Genomic DNA, 21,563 nt, shown 5'->3' on the forward strand with positions numbered 1-21,563 from the left:
GAACTTCATTCTGCATAAAACATTTAAAAGTGTAATTTTATGAGATAATTTACGAGGGCGTGGTTAGGGGTGCGTTAAGGGACAAGGCATGGGAGGGTTTGGGTGGGGCAACTGGTGGCGAGTAACTCTTAAGGCCTGGCTAGTGGCTCAGGACTTGAAATTTTGAGCCCTGCTATATGGTGTAACTGCCTTTATTAAACGTAGCTAGTAGGACTGAAAATTCGGGGGCCCAAGACGAGGCTGCACCTAATATATCGTGAGATTCCATCTACGGCACCCGAGGAGCGATAAAATCCAAGGTGCTTTTTTATGCAAATCAGCTTCGCCCACCTATGACTCCTACACCTCGCTATTGGTCAGTAATACACCCTTCCATTCCGAGGAAGTATTACTGAGTAGCAGGCTAGTGTTCCATCCTGATATGTAGATTGAATGGACAAGGTGTCTAGGCTCTCGAATCAGAACAGCGATGGTCATGGAAGGTAAAATGACCTTCAGGTAAATGGTACAATAGTCACATAAAATGTGTACTTACTGGAGATACATTATGGGCTCCCTGTGATCTTGGAGGAAATGTTAACCTTTGCAATATGTCTCTACTTCATATTTTCAGAGGCCCATTAAACTGGTACAGAAACATGGATCGGACCTGGAACTGGGTGAAAACTGCCCATGACTGGAAGGTACGTTTTACACAGACAGGTTTAACGGAGGGTTAGTGCCAAAGTTATAGGGAGGGCTATGTTTGATTTACAGGGAGGGTTAGTGTTGGGGTTATAGGGAGGGTTTGTGATACAGGAAGGGTTAGTGTTAGGGTTACAAGGAGGGTTATTGTTATAGGAAGGCTTGATAGAGATACAGGGAGGGTTGGTGTTGGGATTACAGGGAGGGTTAGTGTTAGGGTTATAGGGAGGGTTTGTGATACAGGAAGGGTTAGTGTTAGGGTTACAAGGAGGGTTATTGTTATAGGAAGGCTTGATAGAGATACAGGGAGGGTTGGTGTTGGGATTACAGGGAGGGTTAGTGTTGGGATAACAGGGAGGGTTGGTGTTGGGATTACAGGGAGGGTTGGTGTTGGGGTTACAGGGAGGGTTAGTGTTGGGGTTACAGAAAGGGTTAGTGTTGGGATTACAGGGAGGGTTAGTGTTGGGGTTACAGGGAGGGTTAGTGTTGGGGTTACAGGGAGGGTTAGTGTAAGGCCGGGTACTCACGAGCAAACATGTACGATGAAAGCGGTCCGTCGGACCGTTTTCACCGTACATGCCTGCCAGAGGGCTTCTGTACGATGGTTGTACACACCATCGTACAGAAGTCCGCGCGTAAACAATACGCGGGGCGTGTCCGCGTCGTCGCCGCGGCGATGACGCGGAGACGTGGGCGGGCCTGCCATTTAAAGGCTTCCACGCATGCGTCGAAGTCATTCGACGCATGCGAGGGACGGCGGGCGCCTGGACATGTACGGTAGGTCTATACTGACGACCGTACATGTCCGAGCGGGCAGGATTCCAGCGGACGGTTTTAAAACACGTCCACGAATATTTGCCCGCTGGGAAAAGGCCCGGCGGGCAAATGTTTGCTGGAATTCGGCCCGCTCGCGCCTACACACGACCAAACATGTATGCTGAAACTGGTCCGCGGACCAGTTTCAGCATACATGTTTGGTCGTGTGTACGGGGCCTTAGAGCTACAAGGAAGTTTGGTGTTAGGGTTACAGGGAGTACAGGGGGGTTAGTGTTGGGGTTACAAGGAGGGTTAGTGTTACAGGAATGGTTAGTGTTAGGGTTTCAAGGAAGGTTAGTGTTAGGTTTATAGGAAGGGTTAGTGTTAGGGCTACAAGGAAAGTTAGTGTTAGGGTTATAGGAAGGATCAGTGTTACAGGAATGGTTAGTGTTAGGGCTACAAGGAAGGTTAGTGTTAGGGTTACAAGGAGGGTTATTGTTATAGGAAGGCTTGATAGAGATACAGGAAGGATTAGTGTTGGGGTTACATGGAGGGTTAGTGTTGGGGTTACAGGGAGGGTTAGTGTTGGGGTTACAGGGAGGGTTAGTGTTGGGGTTACATGGAGGGTTAGTGTTGGGGTTACAGGGAGGGTTAGTGTTGGGGTTACAGGGAGGGTTAGTGTTGGGGTTATAGGGAGGGTTAGTGTTACAGGAATGTTTAGTGTTAGGTCTACAAGGAAGGATGGTGTTAGGGTTACAGGGAGTACAGGGGGGTTAGTGTTGGGGTTACAAGGAGGGTTAGTGTTACAGGAATGGTTAGTGTTAGGGCTACAAGGAAGGTTAGTGTTAGGGTTATAGGAAGGGTTAGTGTTAGGGCTACAAGGAAGGTTAGTGTTAGGGCTACAAGGAGGGTTAGTGTTAGGGTTATAGGGAAGGTTATTGTTAGTATTACAGGGGGTAGTGTTATGGGGAGGGTTAGTGTTAGGGTTATAGGGAGGGTTAGTGTTAAAGGAATATTTAGTGTTAGGGCTACAAGGAAGGTTGGTGTTAGGGTTACAGGGAGTACAGAGGGGTTAGTGTTGGGGTTACAATGAGGTTTAGTGTTACAGGAATGGTTAGTATTAGGGTTATAGGAAGGGTTAGTGTTAAGGCTCTTTCACACGGAGCGGACCGTTTCTGGGTCCGCTCCGTGTGTCCGCTGAAGCTCAGCGGGGATCCCCGCTGAGCTGTCGGCGGATAGGGCGGTCCCCGCACACAGTGCAGGGACCGCCCTGTCTCTGCTCCGCTGTCCCCTATGGGGGACCGGATGCAGACGGACCGTCTGTCCGTCTGCATCCGGTCCGTTCCGCCGAACAGAAGAAACATAGGGTTTCTTCTGTTCGGAAAAGCGGATCCCGACTGACGCGGACGCTAGCGGATGCTCCATCCGCTAACGGACGCGTTCCCATAGGGATTCATTACAAGTCCATTAACGGACTTGTAATGAACGGACGAACGGTCCGCTGGTGTGAAAGGACCCTTATGCCGCGTACAGACGGTCATTTTTTGTGATGAAATAAAATGACATTTTTAAAATGATCGTGTGTGGGCAAAATTTCATTTTATGTCTTCTGAAAAATGACAAAAAAAAAATTCGAACATGCTCGAATTTTTTATGTCATTTTTTAAAATGTCATTTTTTGTGTCATAAAAAATGATCGTGTGTGGGCAAAAATGACGTTTTAAACCCGCACATGCCCAGAAGCAAGTTTTGAGACGGGAGGTAAAACTACCATTCATAATGGAGTAAGCACATTCATTACGCTGTAACAGACAAAAAAGCACGAAACGTCTTTTACTAACAAGTAACCAGCTAAAAGCAGCCTCAAGGCAAATAGAACTTCCCCTTTAGAGTGCCGTCACTTTGTTCATCATTTTTCAAAACGATGGTGTGTATGCTACATCGTTTTTGAAAATGAAGTTTCAAAAATGTCGTTTTTTTTCATCACTTCAAACTTTTTTTTTTTTTCCATCACAAAAAATGACCGTCTGTATGCGGCATTAGGGTTATAGGGAAGGTTATTGTTAGAATTACAGGGGGTAGTGTTATGGGGAGGGTTAGTGTTAGGGTTATGGCTAGTGTTATGGGGAGGGTTAGTGTTAGGGTTATAGGTAGGGTTTGTGATACAGGAAGGGTTAGTGTTAGGGTTACAGGGAATGTAGGTATTAGGGTTATAGAGAAACGTAGTACTGTTTAGTATTTAGGTACACACCCTGCCCTTCTATACCATGCCCCCTTTACATACCCTTCCATACCCTCCACTTTTAGAATTCCGTCAATCCGTCCTGGACTGGGCTGATAGGATGATGCCATCCTGCTTAGAAGTTGGTTCCTTCAGGAGCCATGTGGGCCCTACATACCCACCACATCCCTTGGGTAGTAAGGCTGGCTTTATAACCACACGTTGCCCAGAGTTTATTATGTGCAGTGAAGGTCTTTGCTCTGCCTGAATAAATAAGTGTGCTGTTTTTTTCTTCAATTCTAGTATTTATGTATGTATGCATCAGTGTCCGTACACATGTCTATGTTCTGCAGTAACGACCTCTGTTTATTTCTATGTAAGATCCTGGTGCCAGCACTGATGGTAACAGCCGGGAAGGATTTTGTGCTGCTGCCTGCCATGAGCACCGGCATGGAGAATCGGGTGAGCTGAGATTTGTGTTATATCTGTTTAATAAGTGCAAGAAAATACCCATTGATCCTTCTATTTGTTCTCAGCTATCTCTGTAGATTACAGAACCCCCCCCCCCCCCCCCCCGACCTTCCATGTTATAGAGAGATAGCCCTAACGCACTTCCTGTCCTAGGGTCACAACGCTGCTCTTCCATAGATATGGTACAGTGAGTGTTGTCATCCTGCAACAGGAAGTGTGTTACTGGCAGGATCACCAGCTGAAAAAAGGGAAAATAAGTTCAAAGAAAACTAATGCAGCCACCATATCCAATGGCTGCATTCTATGTTGGATTTAAGATATACAGTGCATCCGGAAAGTATTCACAGTACTTCACTTTTTCCACATTGTATTATGTTACAGCCTTAATCCAAAATGGAATAAATTCATTATGTTCCTCAAAGTTCTATAACCACTTAAGCCCCGGACCAATATGCAGCCTAAAGACCCAAGGTGTTTTTACAGTTCGGGACTGCGTCGCTTTAACAGACAATTGCGCGGTCGTGCGACGTGGCTCCCAAACAAAATTGGCGTCCTTTTTTCCCCACAAATAGAGCTTTCTTTTGGTGGTATTTGATCACATCTGCGGTTTTTAGTTTTTGCGCTATAAACAAAAATAGAGCGACAATTTTGAAAAAAAAGCAATATTTTTTACTTTTTGCTGTAATAAATATCCCCCAAAAACATATATAAAAACATTTTTTTTCCTCAGTTTAGGCCGATACGTATTCTTCTACCTATTTTTAGTAAAAAAAATCGCAATAAGCGTTTATCGATTGGTTTGCGCAAAATTTATAGTGTTTACAAAATAGGGGATAGTTTTATTGCATTTTTATTTTTTATTTTTTTTTTACTACTAATGGCGGCGATCAGCAATTTTTTTCGTGACTGCGACATTATGGCGGACACTTCGGACAATTTTGACACATTTTTGGGACCATTGTCATTTTCACAGCAAAAAATGCATTTAAATTGCATTCTTTATTGTGAAAATGACAGTTGCAGTTTGGGAGTTAACCACAGGTGGCGCTGTAGGAGTTAGGGTGCACCTAGTATGTGTTTACAACTGTTTGGGGGTGTGGCTGTAGGAATGACGTCATCGATCGTGTCTTCCCTATAAAGGGAATGACGCGATCGATGCGCCGCCATAGTGAAGGACGGGGAAGCCGTGTTTACACACGGCTCTCCTCGTTCTTCAGCTCCGGGGAGCGATCGCGACGGAGCGGCTATAAACAAATAGCCGCGCCGTGGTCCCGGATCGCTCCCCGAGCGGACCCGACCTCCGCATGTAGCGGGGGGGGTCCCGATCGGACCCCCCACCCGCTAATAGGCGAGGACGTACCTATACGCCCATGTGCCTGTACGTGCCATATTGTGGACGTATATGTACATGGGCTGGTCCTTAAGTGGATAAACAATACCCCATAATGACAACGTGAAAGAAATCTTTACAAATTTATTAAAAACAAAATATGGAAACAAATCCCATGGACATAAATATTCACAGCCTTTGCTCAATACTTTATTGAAGCTCCTTTGGCACATAATTGTGAAGTGGAAGAAAAAAGATAAATAGTTTTCAACATTTTTTACAAATAAATATATGATAAGTGTGGGGGGCATTTGTATAGCGCCCCCCGGAGTCAATACTTTGTAGAATCGCCTTTATCTGCAATTACAGCTGCAAGTCTTTTTGGGGATGTCTCCACCAGCTTTGCACATCTAGAGAGGGACATTTTCCAATTCTTCTTTGCAGAATATCTCAAGTTCTGTCAGATTGGATGGAGAGCGTCTGTGATCAGCAATTTTCATGTCTTGCCACAGATTCTCAATGTGATTTAGGTCTGGACTGTGACTGGGCCATTCTAACACATGAATATGCTTTGATGTAAACCATTCCATTGTAGCTCTGGCTGTATGTTTAGGGTCGCTGTCCTGCTGGAAGGTGAACCTCCCCCAGTCTCAAGTCTTTTGCAGACTCTAACAGATTTTCTTCTAAGATTGTCCTGTGTTTGGCTCCATCCATCTTCCCATCAACACTGACCAGTTTCCCTGTCCCTGCTGAAGAAAAGCATCCTCACAAAACGATGCTGCCACCACCATGTTTCACAGTGGGGATGGTGTGTTCAGGGTGATGTGCAGTCTTAGTTTTCTGCCACACATAGCGTTTTGCTTTTAGGCCAAAAAGTTAAATTGTGGTCTCATCTGATCAGAGCACCTTCTTCCACATGGCTGTGTCCCCCACATGGCTTCTCACAAACTGCAAACAGGACTTCTTGGGCTAGATTCAGGTAGATCAGCGGATCTTTAGATCCGCGTGATCAATCTAATTTAAGATACCCTGCCGCAAGTTTGAGAGGCAAGTGGGTAATTCACAAACCACTTACCTCCAAACTTGCGGCGGCGTCTCGCAATCCCCCGGCGGAATTCAAATTCCGCGGCTAGGGGGAGTGTACTATTTAAATCAGGCGCGTTCCCGCGCCGATTTAAATGAGCATGCGCCGTCCGCGAAATTTCCCGGCGTGCATTGCTCCCACTGACATCACTAGGACGTCTGTGGTTTCGACGTGAGCGTAACTTGCGACGCGCGGGTTTCTGAATCGGCGTACGCAAACGACGTAGAAAAATTCAAAATCGACGCGGGAACGACGGCTATACTTAACATTGGCTGCGCCTCATAGAAGCAGGGGTAAGTATACGCCGGGAAAGCCGCTACGGAAACGTCGTAACAACACTGCGTCGGGTCCACGTACGTTCGTGAATTTGCGTATCTCGCTGATTTACATATTATTCAACGTAAATCAGCGGGAACGCCCCCCGCGCCATTTTTAAATTACAAATAAGATCCGACGGTGTAACACAGTTACACTTGTCGGATCTTAGCCATATCTATGCGTAACTGATTCTATGAATCAGGCGCATTGATAAGACCAGTGTAAGTCAGAGATACGACGGTGTATCTGTAGATACACCGTCGTATCTCTTTGAGAATCTGACCCCTTATGTCTTTCTTTCACCAATGTCTTTCTTCTTGTCACTCTTCCATAAAGGGCAGATTTGTGGAGAGCACGACTAATAGTTGTCCTGTGGACAGATTCTCCCACCTGAGCTGTGGATCTCTGCAACTCCTCCAGAGTTACCATGGGCCTTTTGGCTGCTTCTCTGATGAATGCTCTCCTTGCCCGGCCGGTCAGTTTAGGTGGACGGCCATGTCTTGGTAGGTTTGCAGTTGTGCCATACTCTTTCCATTTTCTGATGATGAAATGAACAGAGCTCCGTGAGATGTTCAAAGCTTGGGATATTTTCTTATAACCTAACCCCGCTTTAAACTTCTCCACAACGTTATCCCCGACCTGTCTGGTGTGTTCCTTGGCCTTCATGATGCTGTTTGTTCACTAAGGTTCTCTAACAAACCTCTGAGGGCTTCACAGAACAGCTGTATTTATACTGAGATTAAATTACACACAGGCTGACTTTATTTACTAATTAGGTTACTTCTGAAGGCAATTGGTTCCACTAGATTTTAGTTAGGGGTATCCGTGTAAAGGGGGCTGAATACAAATGCACCCCCAAAACTTTTCACATATTTATTTGTAAAAAAAAAAAATTGAAAACCATTTATCATTTCCCTTCCACTTCACAATTATGTGCCACTTTGTGTTGGTCTATCACAGTGATGGCAAATCTTGGCACCCCAGATGTTTTGGAACTACATTTCCCATGATATCTCATGCAGTGTAGTGGAGGATCATGGGAACTGTAGTTCCAAAACATCTGGGGTGCCGAGGTTCCCCATCACTGCTCTATCACATAAAATGCATTTATGTTTCTGGGTGTAACATGACAAAATGTAGAAAATTTTAAAGGGTATGAATACTTTTTCAAGGCGCTGTATAAGATCTGAGTTAGGAAGAGGTGAGTTTTACCCACTTTTATTGATTTACAGTATATGGAATTTGTGTGAGTCAGGTCAGACTAGTAATAGATTTTTATTTTTTTATTTTAAAGATCCCTAATCTGACAAGGGGGCATATTGAGGAGTGTGGGCACTGGACACAAATGGAGAGGTAAGGAGGACAGCGTGTATAAACCAAGCCACTCCCCCTCCCCCTCCTTCTTTTCATTCTCTCTCTTCATATAGGAACCAGGTAAAGCTTTGTCTGCCTCTTCCCCATTATCCTTTCCCTTCCCCCATTATCCTTTCCCTTCCCCATTATCCTTTCCCTTCCCCCATTATCCTTTCCCTTCCCCATTATCCTTTCCCTTTCCCCCATTATGCTTTCCCTTCCCCATTATCCTTTCCCTTTCCCCCATTATCCTTTCCCTTCCCCATTATCCTTTCCCTTCCCCATTATCCTTTCCCTTCCCCCATTATCCTTTCCCTTCCCCCATTATCCTTTCCCTTCCCCATTATCCTTTCCCTTCCCCCATTACCCTTTCCCTTCCCCATTATTTTTTCCCATTATCCTTTCCCCCATTATCCTTTCCCTTTCCCCATTATCCTTTCCCTTTCCCCATTATCCTTTCCCTTCCCCATTATTTTTTCCCATTATCCTTTCCCCCATTATCCTTTCCCTTTCCCCCATTATCCTTTCCCTTTCCCCCATTATCATTTCCCCATTATCCTTTCCCTTTCCCCATTATCATTTCCCCATTATCCTTTCCCTTTCCCCATTATCCTTTCCCTTTCCCCATTATCCTTTCCCTTTCCCCATTATCATTTCCCTTTCCCCATTATCCTTTCCCTTCCCCATTATCCTTTCCCTTTCCCCATTATCCTTTCCCTTTCCCCATTATCATTTCCCCATTATCCTTTCCCTTTCCCCATTATCCTTTCCCTTTCCCCATTATCCTTTCCCTTTCTCCATTATCCTTTCCCTTTCCCCATTATCCTTTCCCTTCCCCATTATCCTTTCCCTTTCCCCATTATCCTTTCCCTTTCCCCATTATCCTTTCCCCCATTATCCTTTCCCTTTCCCCATTATCCTTTCCCTTTCCCCATTATCCTTTCCCCCATTATCCTTTCCCTTTCCCCATTATCCTTTCCCTTTCCCCATTATCCTTTCCCCCATTATCCTTTCCCTTCCCCATTATCCTTTCCCTTCCCCCATTATCCTTTCCCTTCCCCCATTATCCTTTCCCTTCCCCATTATCCTTTCCCTTCCCCCATTACCCTTTCCCTTCCCCATTATTTTTTCCCATTATCCTTTCCCCCATTATCCTTTCCCTTTCCCCATTATCCTTTCCCTTTCCCCATTATCCTTTCCCTTCCCCATTATTTTTTCCCATTATCCTTTCCCCCATTATCCTTTCCCTTTCCCCCATTATCCTTTCCCTTTCCCCCATTATCATTTCCCCATTATCCTTTCCCTTTCCCCATTATCATTTCCCCATTATCCTTTCCCTTTCCCCATTATCCTTTCCCTTTCCCCATTATCCTTTCCCTTTCCCCATTATCCTTTCCCTTTCTCCATTATCCTTTCCCTTTCCCCATTATCCTTTCCCTTCCCCATTATCCTTTCCCTTTCCCCATTATCCTTTCCCTTTCCCCATTATCATTTCCCCATTATCCTTTCCCTTTCCCCATTATCCTTTCCCTTCCCCCATTATCCTTTCCCTTTCCCCATTATCCTTTCCCTTTCTCCATTATCCTTTCCCTTTCCCCATTATCCTTTCCCTTCCCCATTATCCTTTCCCTTTCCCCATTATCCTTTCCCTTCCCCATTATCCTTTCCCTTCCCCATTATCCTTTCCCTTCCCTATTATCCTTTCCCTTTCCCATTATCCTTTCCCTTCCCCATTATCCTTTCCCTTCCCCTATTATCCTTTCCCTTTCCCCATTATCCTTTCCCTTTCCCCATTATCCTTTCCCTTTCCCCATTATCCTTTCCCTTCCCCATTATCCTTCCCCTTCCCCCATTATCATTTCCCTTTCCCACATTATCATTTCCCCCATTATCCTTTCCCTTTCCCCATTATCCTTTCCCTTTCCCCATTATCCTTTCCCTTTTCCCCATTATCATTTCCCCCATTATCCTTTCCCTTTCCCCATTATCCTTTCCCTTTCCCCATTATCCTTTCCCTTCCCCCATTATCCTTTCCCTTTCCCACGTTATCATTTCCCCCATTATCCTTTCCCTTTCCCCATTATCCTTTCCCTTCCCCCATTATCCTTTCCCTTTCCCCCATTATCATTTCCCCCATTATCCTTTCCCTTTCCCCATTATCCTTTCCCTTTCCCCATTATCCTTTCCCTTCCCCCATTATCCTTTCCCTTTCCCACATTATCATTTCCCCCATTATCCTTTCCCTTTCCCCATTATCCTTTCCCTTCCCCCATTATCCTTTCCCTTTCCCACATTATCATTTCCCCCATTATCCTTTCCCTTTCCCCATTATCCTTTCCCTTCCCCCATTATCCTTTCCCTTTCCCCCATTATCCTTTCCCCTTATCCATTCTCCACCTTTACCCTTGCCCTTTCTGCTTTCTTTATCGTACATCACGGGACACAGAGCAGCATAGCCATTACATATGGGTTATATAGTGTACCTTCAGGTGATGGACACTGGCACTCTCCGACAGGAAGTTCCCTCCCTATATAACCCCCACCCATAGTGGGAGTACCTCAGTTTTTTCGCCAGTGTCTTAGGTGTTGGTGCACGTTGAAGGTTGTGCCTGCAGTTTGTCCTTGGGACCAGGGCCAGCCGACCGGATCCGTCCAAGGTGCTTCATAGCCAAAGTGGACGGTACCCGGGCCCCAATTCGTGGATGGGGTTTTGCCTATAATGCCTCTCCTTGGAGGGCTGGACTCTGGGTTCCAGGACTGGGTTTTTTAACCTATGGATACCTGCTGCCAGTAGTGCTGTATAGGTCCAGGTGTGTGGTGTTCCTGACTTGGACCCCGGTCCCTGAAGGTCTATGACCATACCCACGGTGAAGGGGGAAGATTGGGCCTCTTGCATGAGCAATACCCTGCGGCGTGGAAAGGTAAGCGGGGGGCCTACGGAACTTGGTTTGTCAGTGGGCTCCCCACAGGGGACTCTGGGGAAAAGCCTTTTTTTATGCCTCTGTGCATGGGCTAAAGAGAAACCACAAAGTCTGCATGACTGGATGGCTCAAACACCCAGGTATACTGTTCCTCTGGCTGGGCTAATAGACTGCTGCTGCTGCTACAAGGTGTTTTTGCTCCATGAAATGTAAAGGGGAGCATGTCAGGTTTAAATTACTTACTTCCTGATGTCTGTGTGTCTCCAGCAGCTCCCGGGCTCCTCTCCCCACATGGATTCTGCTTCCTGCTTCCTGTAGAGCGGCGTCGGGAGCGCGCGCGCGCGCGCGTGCGCGCGCACTGTTATAGGCGCCGACGCTGCGTGGAGGGGCGGGGGACGCCCAGGGAGTTCCCTCCCCTCTGTACATCAGAGGGAAAACTCTATTTAGCCTGTCAGTTTGCTGAAGGCTGTGAAGGGACACGGAGCAGCGATGCTGAGCTGAGCAGGATAGGTTTGCCTATGTTATGCTGACACAGTGACACCTAGTGGCCGTTTTTTTGTACACACCTTGCTAAAGAGCTGTTTAAGCTCATATTTTCTCTGAAAAGCCGGTGTACTAAGTAGCAGTCAGAGTACTTAGCATTTGGTACTCTCTTAGCCCAGCATTAAGGGAAGCAATATTAGGATATGATTAAGCCCTTGGGGCTCAATATTGCTATCTCTTGTTAGGTTTTGGGAAGTTTAGTTTTCTGTCTAACATTACCCTAGCCTAATTTTTTTCCTCATTTATTTAAATGTGTGTTTTTCTCCAGCTATTACAGTTAGTTGTATATTAGCGGAGTATCTCAGATTTGTTTATTATGGCTCCTAAGGGTGCAGGGAACGCTAAAAATGCTAAAGGTGTTAAAAAGCCGAAGGGTTCCCCATCGGGCTCGGAGGATATTTCCCAGAATCCACCAGCCCCTACCTCCCCGGAGGATCCGGAGGTTGCTGCCCTGGGTGAGCCATCGGGGTTGCTAGGTGCTATGGCGGGCCCTATTCAACCAACTCCTTCCTATGTAACGGAAGAGATGTTAGCCTCCACCTTGGGTGGATTTGAAAAAAGGATGGCCGCTCTTATTACGGCCTCTTTATCCGGGAAGAAGCGGGCTAGGTCCCCGTCTCCCAGGTTTGAATCTCCTGAGGAAGATGTCCTTTCCACTGAGGAATTGGAAGATACAGGAGACCAGGCTGAGGATCACCTGGACCATTTAGGTTCTGAAGATTCTACTATAGAAGAACCTTTTTCAGCTTCTCACGCAGAAAAATTGTGGGTCCAGTCCTTAACGGATATGGTGCGGTCAGCTTTTAAAATGCCTTTGCCTCAGCCTCTGGCCTCCGCTGTGTCCTCATTGGGCTCCCTAAAAGCGCCCCAAGCCAACCTGGTGTTCCCGGTCCATCCTTTATTAAAGGACCTGATATTTCAGGACTGGGTTAAGCCAGACAGGATTTTTTTGCCTCCTAAAAGGTTCGCAGTTATGTACCCTTTAGAGGAGGAGTTTTCAAGGAAATGGGCTGTCCCCACTGTTGACGCAGCCATATCATGTGTCAATAAAGCGTTAACGTGTCCGGTGGACAATATTCACATGTTCAAAGATCCTGTGGATAAAAGGCTTGAGACCTTACTGAAGGCATCCTTTGCCACAGCGGGGGCAGTGGTCCAGCCAGCTGTAGCTGCCATTGGCGTCTGCCAGGCTTTAAAAGACCAGGCCAAGCAGGCCCTAAAGGACCTTCCGGCTCAACAGGCTCAGGACTTAGCCGATCTACCTAGAGCTTTATGTTTCGCGGTAGACGCTATCAAGGATTCAATCCAACAGGCGTCCCGCCTATCCCTGTATTTGGTTCACATGAGAAGATTACTTTGGTTAAAGAACTGGTCTGCAGAAACCCCCTGCAAAAAACTCCTTACAGGATTCTCCTTTCAAGGAGAGAGATTGTTTGGAGAAGATCTTGACAAATATATTCAAAAGATCTCTAGTGGTAAGAGCACCCTTTTGCCGGTTAAGAAAAGGTTCCGAGGTCCCTCTTTTAAGCGCCCAACCTCTCCAGTTCCAGGGCCCTCATTCTCTAGGCAGTATCGACGGCCTCCTGGACGCGCAGCTGCAAACAGGCCCCAGGGGCAAGCTGCAGGGAACAAGAGACCGTGGAACCGTAAGCCGGTTAAAGCTGCCCCTAAGGCAGCCTTGTGAAGGGGCGCCCCCACTCTCTCGAGTGGGGGGAAGACTCCGGTTGTTCTCGGAGTTGTGGGGGGCCCAAGTTACCGACCAATGGGTTCTGTCCTCAGTAACTCAGGGGTACAAGCTGGAGTTTCGGGAGTTCCCCCCTCCTCACTTTTAAACGTCAAGACTTCCAGGCGACCCTCAGAGACAGGCATCGCTTCTGTCCGCCCTAGAGCGACTCCTATCTCAAGGAGTGATTATGGAAGTACCAGCAGGGGAGCAAGGACAAGGGTTTTACTCAAACCTCTTCGTTGTCCCGAAGCCAAACTGCGACGTCAGGCCTATTCTGGACCTAAAGTTATTAAACCGCTTTTTAAGAGTCCGGTCTTTTCGAATGGAGTCCATTCGTTCGGTGGTGGCCGCCCTCCAAGGAAAGGAGTTCTTGGCCTCCATCGATATAAAGGACGCATACCTGCACGTTCCGATTTTCCCAGGCCATTACAGGTATCTGCGTTTTGCCCTAAACTATCGGCATTATCAGTTCGTGGCTCTTCCGTTCGGACTAGCCACGGCCCCTCGGGTTTTTACGAAGATCCTGGCCCCCGTATTAGCCATCCTAAGGGAACAGGGCATTCTGATCATGGCCTACCTAGACGATCTTTTGGTAGTCGACCACTCAGCGGCCGGTCTAAATCGGGCAGTGTTGCTAGCAGTAAACTGCCTAGAGTCCCTGGGTTGGGTTCTAAACCGGGACAAATCGGCTTTACAGCCCACAAGAAGGTTGGAGTATCTAGGTCTGATTTTAGATACAAGACAACAACGGATCTTCCTGCCCCAGTCCAGAGTGGACTCGATAAGGGAGTTAATCCACATAGTCCTAAGCAGCACAAGGCCATCTATACGCCTCTGCATGCGCCTGTTGGGAAAGCTAGTGGCCACCTTCGAGGCAGTGCCCTATGCCCAGATCCATTCTCGGAGGCTACAGAGAGCAATTCTCACGGCCTGGGACAAAAGACTCCAGGCCTTGGATCTTCCCATTTCCCTTCCCTATGCGGTAAGGCAGAGCCTGTGTTGGTGGCTAGTCACAAAAAATCTTCTGAAAGGAAGATCGTTCAATCCCCCCTCATGGAGGATAGTAACCACGGACGCCAGCCTATCAGGTTGGGGTGCAGTCCTAGACGATTTAACCCTACAGGGGAAATGGTCAAGGGCAGAATCAGCCCTACCCATAAATGTCTTAGAGATCCGAGCAGCTCGGTTGGCTCTTTTGGGCTGGACGGAGGTTCTGCAGGGCTCCCCAGTAAGGGTACAATCCGACAATGCCACTGCCGTAGCTTATATAAACCACCAGGGTGGCACCAGGAGTCAGGCAGCCCCAAGGGAGGTAGATCGGATCTTTTCATGGGCAGAAGCCCATGTCCCCTGCATCTCAGCTATCTTTATCCCCGGGGTGGACAATTGGCAAGCGGACTTCCTCAGCCGCCAACAGATGTCCCCAGGGGAGTGGTCCCTCCATCCCGAAGTGTTCCAGGTCATTTGCCGGAAGTGGGGTACTCCGGAGGTGGACATTATGGCGTCCAGATTCAATGCCAAAGTAGCAAACTTTGTCTCTCGAACGAGGGATCCATTGGCCTGCGGGACAGATGCCTTGGTGTGTCCTTGGCATCAGTTTGCGCTAATCTATGCCTTCCCTCCAATACGGATGCTACCCCGTCTTCTTCACAGAATTCAAAGGGAACGCAGGCCAGCGATTCTAGTGGCCCCAGCGTGGCCCCGAAGACCTTGGTACTCCTTGATAAAAAGGATGACCGTAGAGGAGCCTTGGGTCCTCCCTCTACGTCCGGACCTCCTCTCACAAGGGCCATTCTACCACCCTGCCTTACAGGCCCTAAATTTAACGGCCTGGCGGCTGAGTCCCTGATTCTCAGAAACAGAGGCCTTTCAGGGCAGGTCGTTTCTACCCTTATAAACGCAAGAAAACCAGTTTCCAGGTTAATATACTATAGGGTGTGGAAGGCCTATATTACCTGGTGTGAAACCAGGAAATGGGATCCCCGCAAATATACTATTGGGAGAATCCTGGAGTTTTTACAGTTGGGAGTGGAAAAAGGTTTGGCGGTCGGCACAATCAAGGGGCAGGTGTCTGCCTTGTCGGTCTTCTTCCAGAGATCGTTGGCTGCCCATTCCTTAATGAAATCCTTTTTACAAGGTGTTATTCGGGTGAATCCCCCGATTAAAGCTCCCCTGTATCCTTGGGATCTAAATTTGGTTCTATCGGCCTTGCAAAGCCAGCCCTTTGAGCCCTTGTCCGTGATCCCTTTGGTCCTTTTGACTAGGAAACTAGTGTTTCTGGTGGCCATGGCATCCGCCAGAAGGGTGTCGGAGTTGGCAGCCTTGTCATGTAAGGCACCTTATTTATTATTGCATAAGGACAGGGTCGTTTTGCGGCCGCTTCCGTCCTTCCTGCCTAAGGTGGTATCAAATTTTCACCTTAATCAAGATGTGATTCTTCCATCATTTTTTCCAAAGCCTTCTTCTAAGGAAGAGAGGTTACTACATTCCTTGGATGTAGTTAGAGCTGTAAAGATTTACTTGGAAGCTACAGCCCAGATTCGTAAGACGGACGTCTTATTCATTCTGCCGGAAGGGCCCAAGAAGGGCCAGGCAGCGTCTAAGGCCACTATTGCTAAGTGGATTAGGCAGACGATTATTCAGGCCTATGGCCTGAAGGGGAAGAGTCCACCCTTATCGGTTAAGGCTCATTCCACTAGAGCTATAAGTGCCTCTTGGGCAGCGTATCACCAGGTCCCTATGGCTCAGGTCTGCAGGGCAGCAACCTGGTCATCTGTCCACACATTTGCAAAATTTTATCAAATGGACGTTAGGAGGAACGCTGATTCAGCCTTTGGGCAGGCGGTACTGCGGGCCGCAGTTTAATCTCCTCTTGTCCGGTGGCACCTCTTGTTTGGTTTTTTCTGGTTGTCTCCCTCCCCTCATGGAGCATTGCTTGGGGACATCCCATATGTAATGGCTATGCTGCTCTGTGTCCCGTGATGTACGATAAAGAAAAAGGGATTTTTATTAACAGCTTACCTGTAAAATCCTTTTCTTGTAGTACATCACGGGACACAGAGCTCCCACCCCTCTTATGGGGAATTTTGGGATGCATATTGCTTGCTACAAAACTGAGGTACTCCCACTATGGGTGGGGGTTATATAGGGAGGGAACTTCCTGTCGGAGAGTGCCAGTGTCCATCACCTGAAGGTGCACTATATAACCCATATGTAATGGCTATGCTGCTCTGTGTCCCGTGATGTACTACAAGAAAAGGATTTTACAGGTAAGCTGTTAATAAAAATCCCTTTTTTTTGCTCCTCTTCCCTCTTCTTCACTTTACCTGCCTGTAATGTTGAACATTCCCCCTCCCCCCTCTCAAATTTCCACCATATTCCCCTTTCCCAACCATTTTCATATAGACCTGTTGATATTCTTAGACTGAGGTTCAGCTCGCATGTCCATCAGTTTTCCTTATCTGCTTTGTTGAAAAAACAATCTGGAATGTACATTCACATGAGGAGGAGTCAGAGCCGTGACTCCTCCCCCTTCCCTCTGCACAACCCTATCAGAGACCGAAGAAAAGGGGGAGCTTCTGTGCTCTCTATTTACACTCACTGGCCACTTTATTAACATTGGCCCGGATTCAGGTAGAATTGCGCATTATTTACGGAGGCGCAGGGCAAAGTTTTTGCCCTGCGCCCCCGCAAGTTTGCTCCGCTGCCCTTGATTGACGGAGCAGAAGCTCCGTAAATTGCGCGGGCGCACCGGCAAAATGCCCGGCGCAAGAGCACGCAATTTAAATGATCCCGTAGGGGGCGGGAATCATTTAAATTAGGCGCGTTCCCGCGCCGATCGTAGAGCGCATGCTCCGTCGGGAAACTTTCCCGACGTGCATTGCGGCAAATGACGTCGCAAGGACGTCATTTGCTTCCAAGTGAACGTGAATGGCGTCCAGCGCCATTCACGAATCACTTACGCAAACTACGTAAAATTCAAATTTCGCGGCGCAGGAACGACGGGTATACGTAACATGGGCTGCCCCTGCTAATAGCAGGGGCAGCCTTGCGCGAAAACCGCCGTACGTAAACGGCATAAATTGCGTACGCAGGCACGTTGTGAATCGGTGTTAGTATGCAATTTGCATACTATACACTGAGTACAACGGCAACGCCACCTAGCGGCCACCGCAAGAATGCAGCCTAAAATATGCGGGCATATTATGCCGTGCAGATCTTAGGCTGCAGTCGGCGTAACGAGGTTCCTGAATCGGGAGCATTCGTTACGCCGGGGCAAGTAAGCAATTGCGCTGTGTAACCTATGGTTACACAGGCGCAATTGCTTCTTGAATCTACCCCATTGTTTATAAACATTGATCAGACGGGAGACAGAGAGATACAAAGTAACATTGTTTATAAACATTGATCTGGCGCCTCTATCGCCAGGCGCCATGATCTGGAAATCCATAGGATACAATTCTGCACACATCAGTAAGAACGTCGTGCGAAGCGGAGTTGCACTTTAAGAGGTGTGAATGTGATTCTAAGAAAAGGACAAGACGCTGTTAATGGAGGGAAGTTGGATCATCCATCTTTCTCGGGTTCCACTGATCTATGAGAAAAGGTGGCGGGCGGATGTGTAACAAGGGGGCGAAGCGCGTTGTTGAGCCGGGGTGACATTTTCCCGCGTCTCATTGCGGAGGAGAAATCATCCTGACAAGTTTTGATGGCTGATAAAAAAAAAACGTTCATTACACGTCAGGTCAGCGTCTCCGGGAACTCATCTCCCGGCTCTGCCCGCCAGTTATCCGCGGCTTTCATTTAACCTCCGCTCTCGGGTTACATTACAAGATTGCCCCATTAGCAGCTGGCAGATTGTGTTTTCCTGAAAGCGATCGCAGCCGAGGAACACCAGCCGAGCAACGCCAGCCGAGCAACGCCAGCCGAGGAACGCCAGCCAAGCAACGCCAGCCAGGGAACACCAGCCGAGCAACGCCAGCCGAGGAACGCCAGCCGGGGAACGCCAGCCGGGGAACGCCAGCCGAGGAACGCCAGCCGGGGAACGCCAGCCGAAGAACGCCAGTCGAGGAACGACAGCCGAGGAATACCAGCCGAGGGAACGCCAGCCGAGGGAACGCCAGCCGAGGGAACGCCAGCCGAGGAACGCCAGCCGAGGAACGCCAGCCGAGGAACGACAGCCGTGGAACGTCAGCCGAGGAACACCAGCCGAGGGAACGCCAGCCGAGCAACGCCAGCCGAGCAACGCCAGCCGAGCAACGCCAGCCGGGGAACGCCAGCCGGGGAACGCCAGCCGAGGAATGCCAGCCAGGGAACGCCAGCCGAGGAACGCCAGCCAAAGAACGCCAGCCGAGCAACGCCAGCCGAGCAACGCCAGCCGGGGAACGCCAGCCGAGGAATGCCAGCCGAGCAACGCCAGCCAGGGAACGCCAGCCGAGGAACGCCAGCCAAAGAACGCCAGCCGAGCAACGCCAGCCGAGCAACGCCAGCCGAGCAACGCCAGCCGGGGGAACGCCAGCCGGGGGAACGCCAGCCGAGGAACGCCAGCTGAGGAACGCCAGCGGGGGAACGCCAGCCGAGGAATGCCAGCCGAGCAACGCCAGCCAGGGAACGCCAGCCGAGGAACGCCAGCCAAAGAACGCCAGCCGAGGAACGCCAGCCGAGCAACGCCAGCCGGGGAACGCCAGCCGAGGAACGCCAGCCGGGGGAACGCCAGCCGGGGGAACGCCAGCCGGGGGAACGCCAGCCGGGGGAACGCCAGTCGGGGGAACGCCAGCCGGGGGAACGCCAGCCGGGGAATGCTGTTCGTAAAGATCAGACGGATAATTGGTTCTCGCTCCGTTCAGAAGCTTCAAGGACCTCCTTCATCAGGGCTTACATATAAGATGACTTCATTACTACCTGAGACTGAGCCCATGTAATAAGATCCAGATATGTAAAATACAGCAAAGAAGACAAAAGGATATCTTACTGAATGAGCAAGAAGTTGAAAAAAACAACATGTTTCAAGGGTCCACACTCTTCTTCATCAGGGCTTACATATAAGATGACTTCAGTACTGCCGGTCACATTGTTGAGATTGATCCCATGTGATAAGGTCAACCCGAAACAGAGGAGGGGAAAGATACAGCAAAGAAGCCAAACGGATATTATCTTACTGAATGGGTAACAAGTTGAAAAAGCCGACACGTTTCAGGGGTTCACACTCTCCTTCATCATGGTTTACATATAAGATGACTTTAGTAATGCCTGTGACATTGTTGAGGCTGATACCATGTGATAAACAGAGGAGGGGGTCTTGAGAAAGATCCAGATGTGTAAAATGTAGCAAGAGCGCCAGAAGGATTCACATTATGAAAAAAGCCAACGTGTTTCGGGGGATTCACGCACTTCATCAGGACTTACATATAAGATGACTTCAGTCGCATTGTTGAGACTGATCCCATGTGATAAGGTCAACCCGAAACAGAGAAGGGGAAAGATCCAGATGTGTAAAATACAGCAAAGAAGCCAAAAGGATAGCTTACTGAATGAACAAGTTAAAAAAGCTGACACGTTTCAGTGGTTCACACACCTCTTTCATCAGTGCTTAGTTATAAGATGACTTCAGTAATGCCTGTGACATTGTTGAGACTGTTCCCATGTGATAAGGTCAACCCGAAGCAGATGGAGGGGAAGATCCAGATATGTAAGCTGCAGCAAAGAAGCCAAAGGGATCTTTTACTGGATGAACAAGCTGACCCGTTTCAGGAGTTCACACACTCCTTCATCAGGGCTTAAATATAAGATGACTTCAGTACTACCCGAGACTGAGCCCATGTAATAAGGTCAACCCGAAACAGAGGAGGGGAAAGATCCAGATATGTAAGATACAGCAAAGAAGACAAAAGGATATCTTACTGAATGAGCAATAAGTTGAAAAAAACAACACGTTTCAAGGGTTCACACTCTTCTTCATCAGGGCTCACATATAAGATGACTTCAGTACTGCCTGAGACTGAGCCCATGTGATAAGGTCAACCTGAAACAGAGAAGGGGAAAGATCCAGATGTGTAGAAGCCAAAAGGATATCTTACTGAATGAACAAGTTGAAAAAACCGACACGTTTCAGGGGTTCACACACTCCTTCATCAGTGCTTAGTTGTAAGATGACTTCAATACTGCCTGTCACTTTGTTGAGGCTGATCCCATGTTGGGAGGGGCATGAGAGAAGAGGATTTGTGCTTAAAAAAAAAAAAAAGTAAGGTGGTGTGGGAGGGGATTTCTGCTAAGATGGGGAATTTGTAAGAGGATTTTATCTGGGGGGGGGGTAAAGATTTGTGCTGGGAGGGGGTATTTCAGCAGGGGCGGCGGATTTGTCGTGGGAAGACAGGGAATTTATGTTTGGGGGTCAGCATGCTCAATGTTTTCTTCTTGGGGGGGGGGGGTTGCTGGTACATAATGCTCATACATCTTGGAGGGGGGGCGGGCTCAATTTGGCATGTTCATCCTGGGCTCAACTCCAGTCCTCATGTACCCCCAACAGGTCAGGTTTTCAGGCTTTCCATTATTTTGCATAGATGATTTGATCCGTATTACTGCCTTAGTAATTACCACAGCCGTTTCACCTGAGGGAAATCCTGAGAACATGACCTGTTGGGGGTACTTGAGGACTGGAGTTGAGAAACATTGCTCTAGAGCAGTGGTCATCAACCCTGTCCTCAGGGCCCACTAACAGGCCAGGTTTTCAAGAAATACATCACAGGTGAAATCATTCGTTGCTCAGTGATTGCAGTATTCTAGTCTGCATCTCCCCCAAGGTAATTCATAACAGGGACAGGGTTGATGACCACTGCTCTAGATGACCTTGTCCCAGCACTGGGCTGGATTCAAGAAGCAATTGCGCCTGTGTAACCATAAGTTACACAGCGCAATTGCTTACTTGCCCCGGCGTAACGAATGCTCCTGATTCAGGAACCTTGCTACGCCGACTGTAGCCTAAGATATGCGCGGCATAAGGCTCTTATGCCCGCATATCTTAGGCTGCATTCTTGCGATGGCCGCTAGGTGGCGTTCCCGTTGTGCTCAGCGTATAGTATGCAAATTGCATACTAACACCGATTCACAACGTTGCGCGAGCCCTGCGTACGCAGTTTACGTTGTTTCCGTATGGCGGT

General features: G+C 48.2%; 1 protein-coding gene across 1 annotated transcript in view; it reads left to right on the forward strand.

Annotated features, from left to right (window-relative positions):
- Nucleotides 1-21,563, forward strand: part of EPHX2 (epoxide hydrolase 2) — a 143,184-nt gene that overhangs the window by 113,020 nt on the left and 8,601 nt on the right. Inside the window, exons 16-18 of the mRNA XM_040348146.1 lie at nt 614-683; nt 4,043-4,123; nt 8,159-8,217. Of these exons, the coding sequence (XP_040204080.1) occupies nt 614-683; nt 4,043-4,123; nt 8,159-8,217 (210 nt within the window). The remainder of the gene's footprint in view (nt 1-613; nt 684-4,042; nt 4,124-8,158; nt 8,218-21,563) is intronic.

Source organism: Rana temporaria, chromosome 4 (assembly GCF_905171775.1).
Source record: "Rana temporaria chromosome 4, aRanTem1.1, whole genome shotgun sequence".
Lineage (NCBI taxonomy): Eukaryota > Metazoa > Chordata > Amphibia > Anura > Ranidae > Rana > Rana temporaria.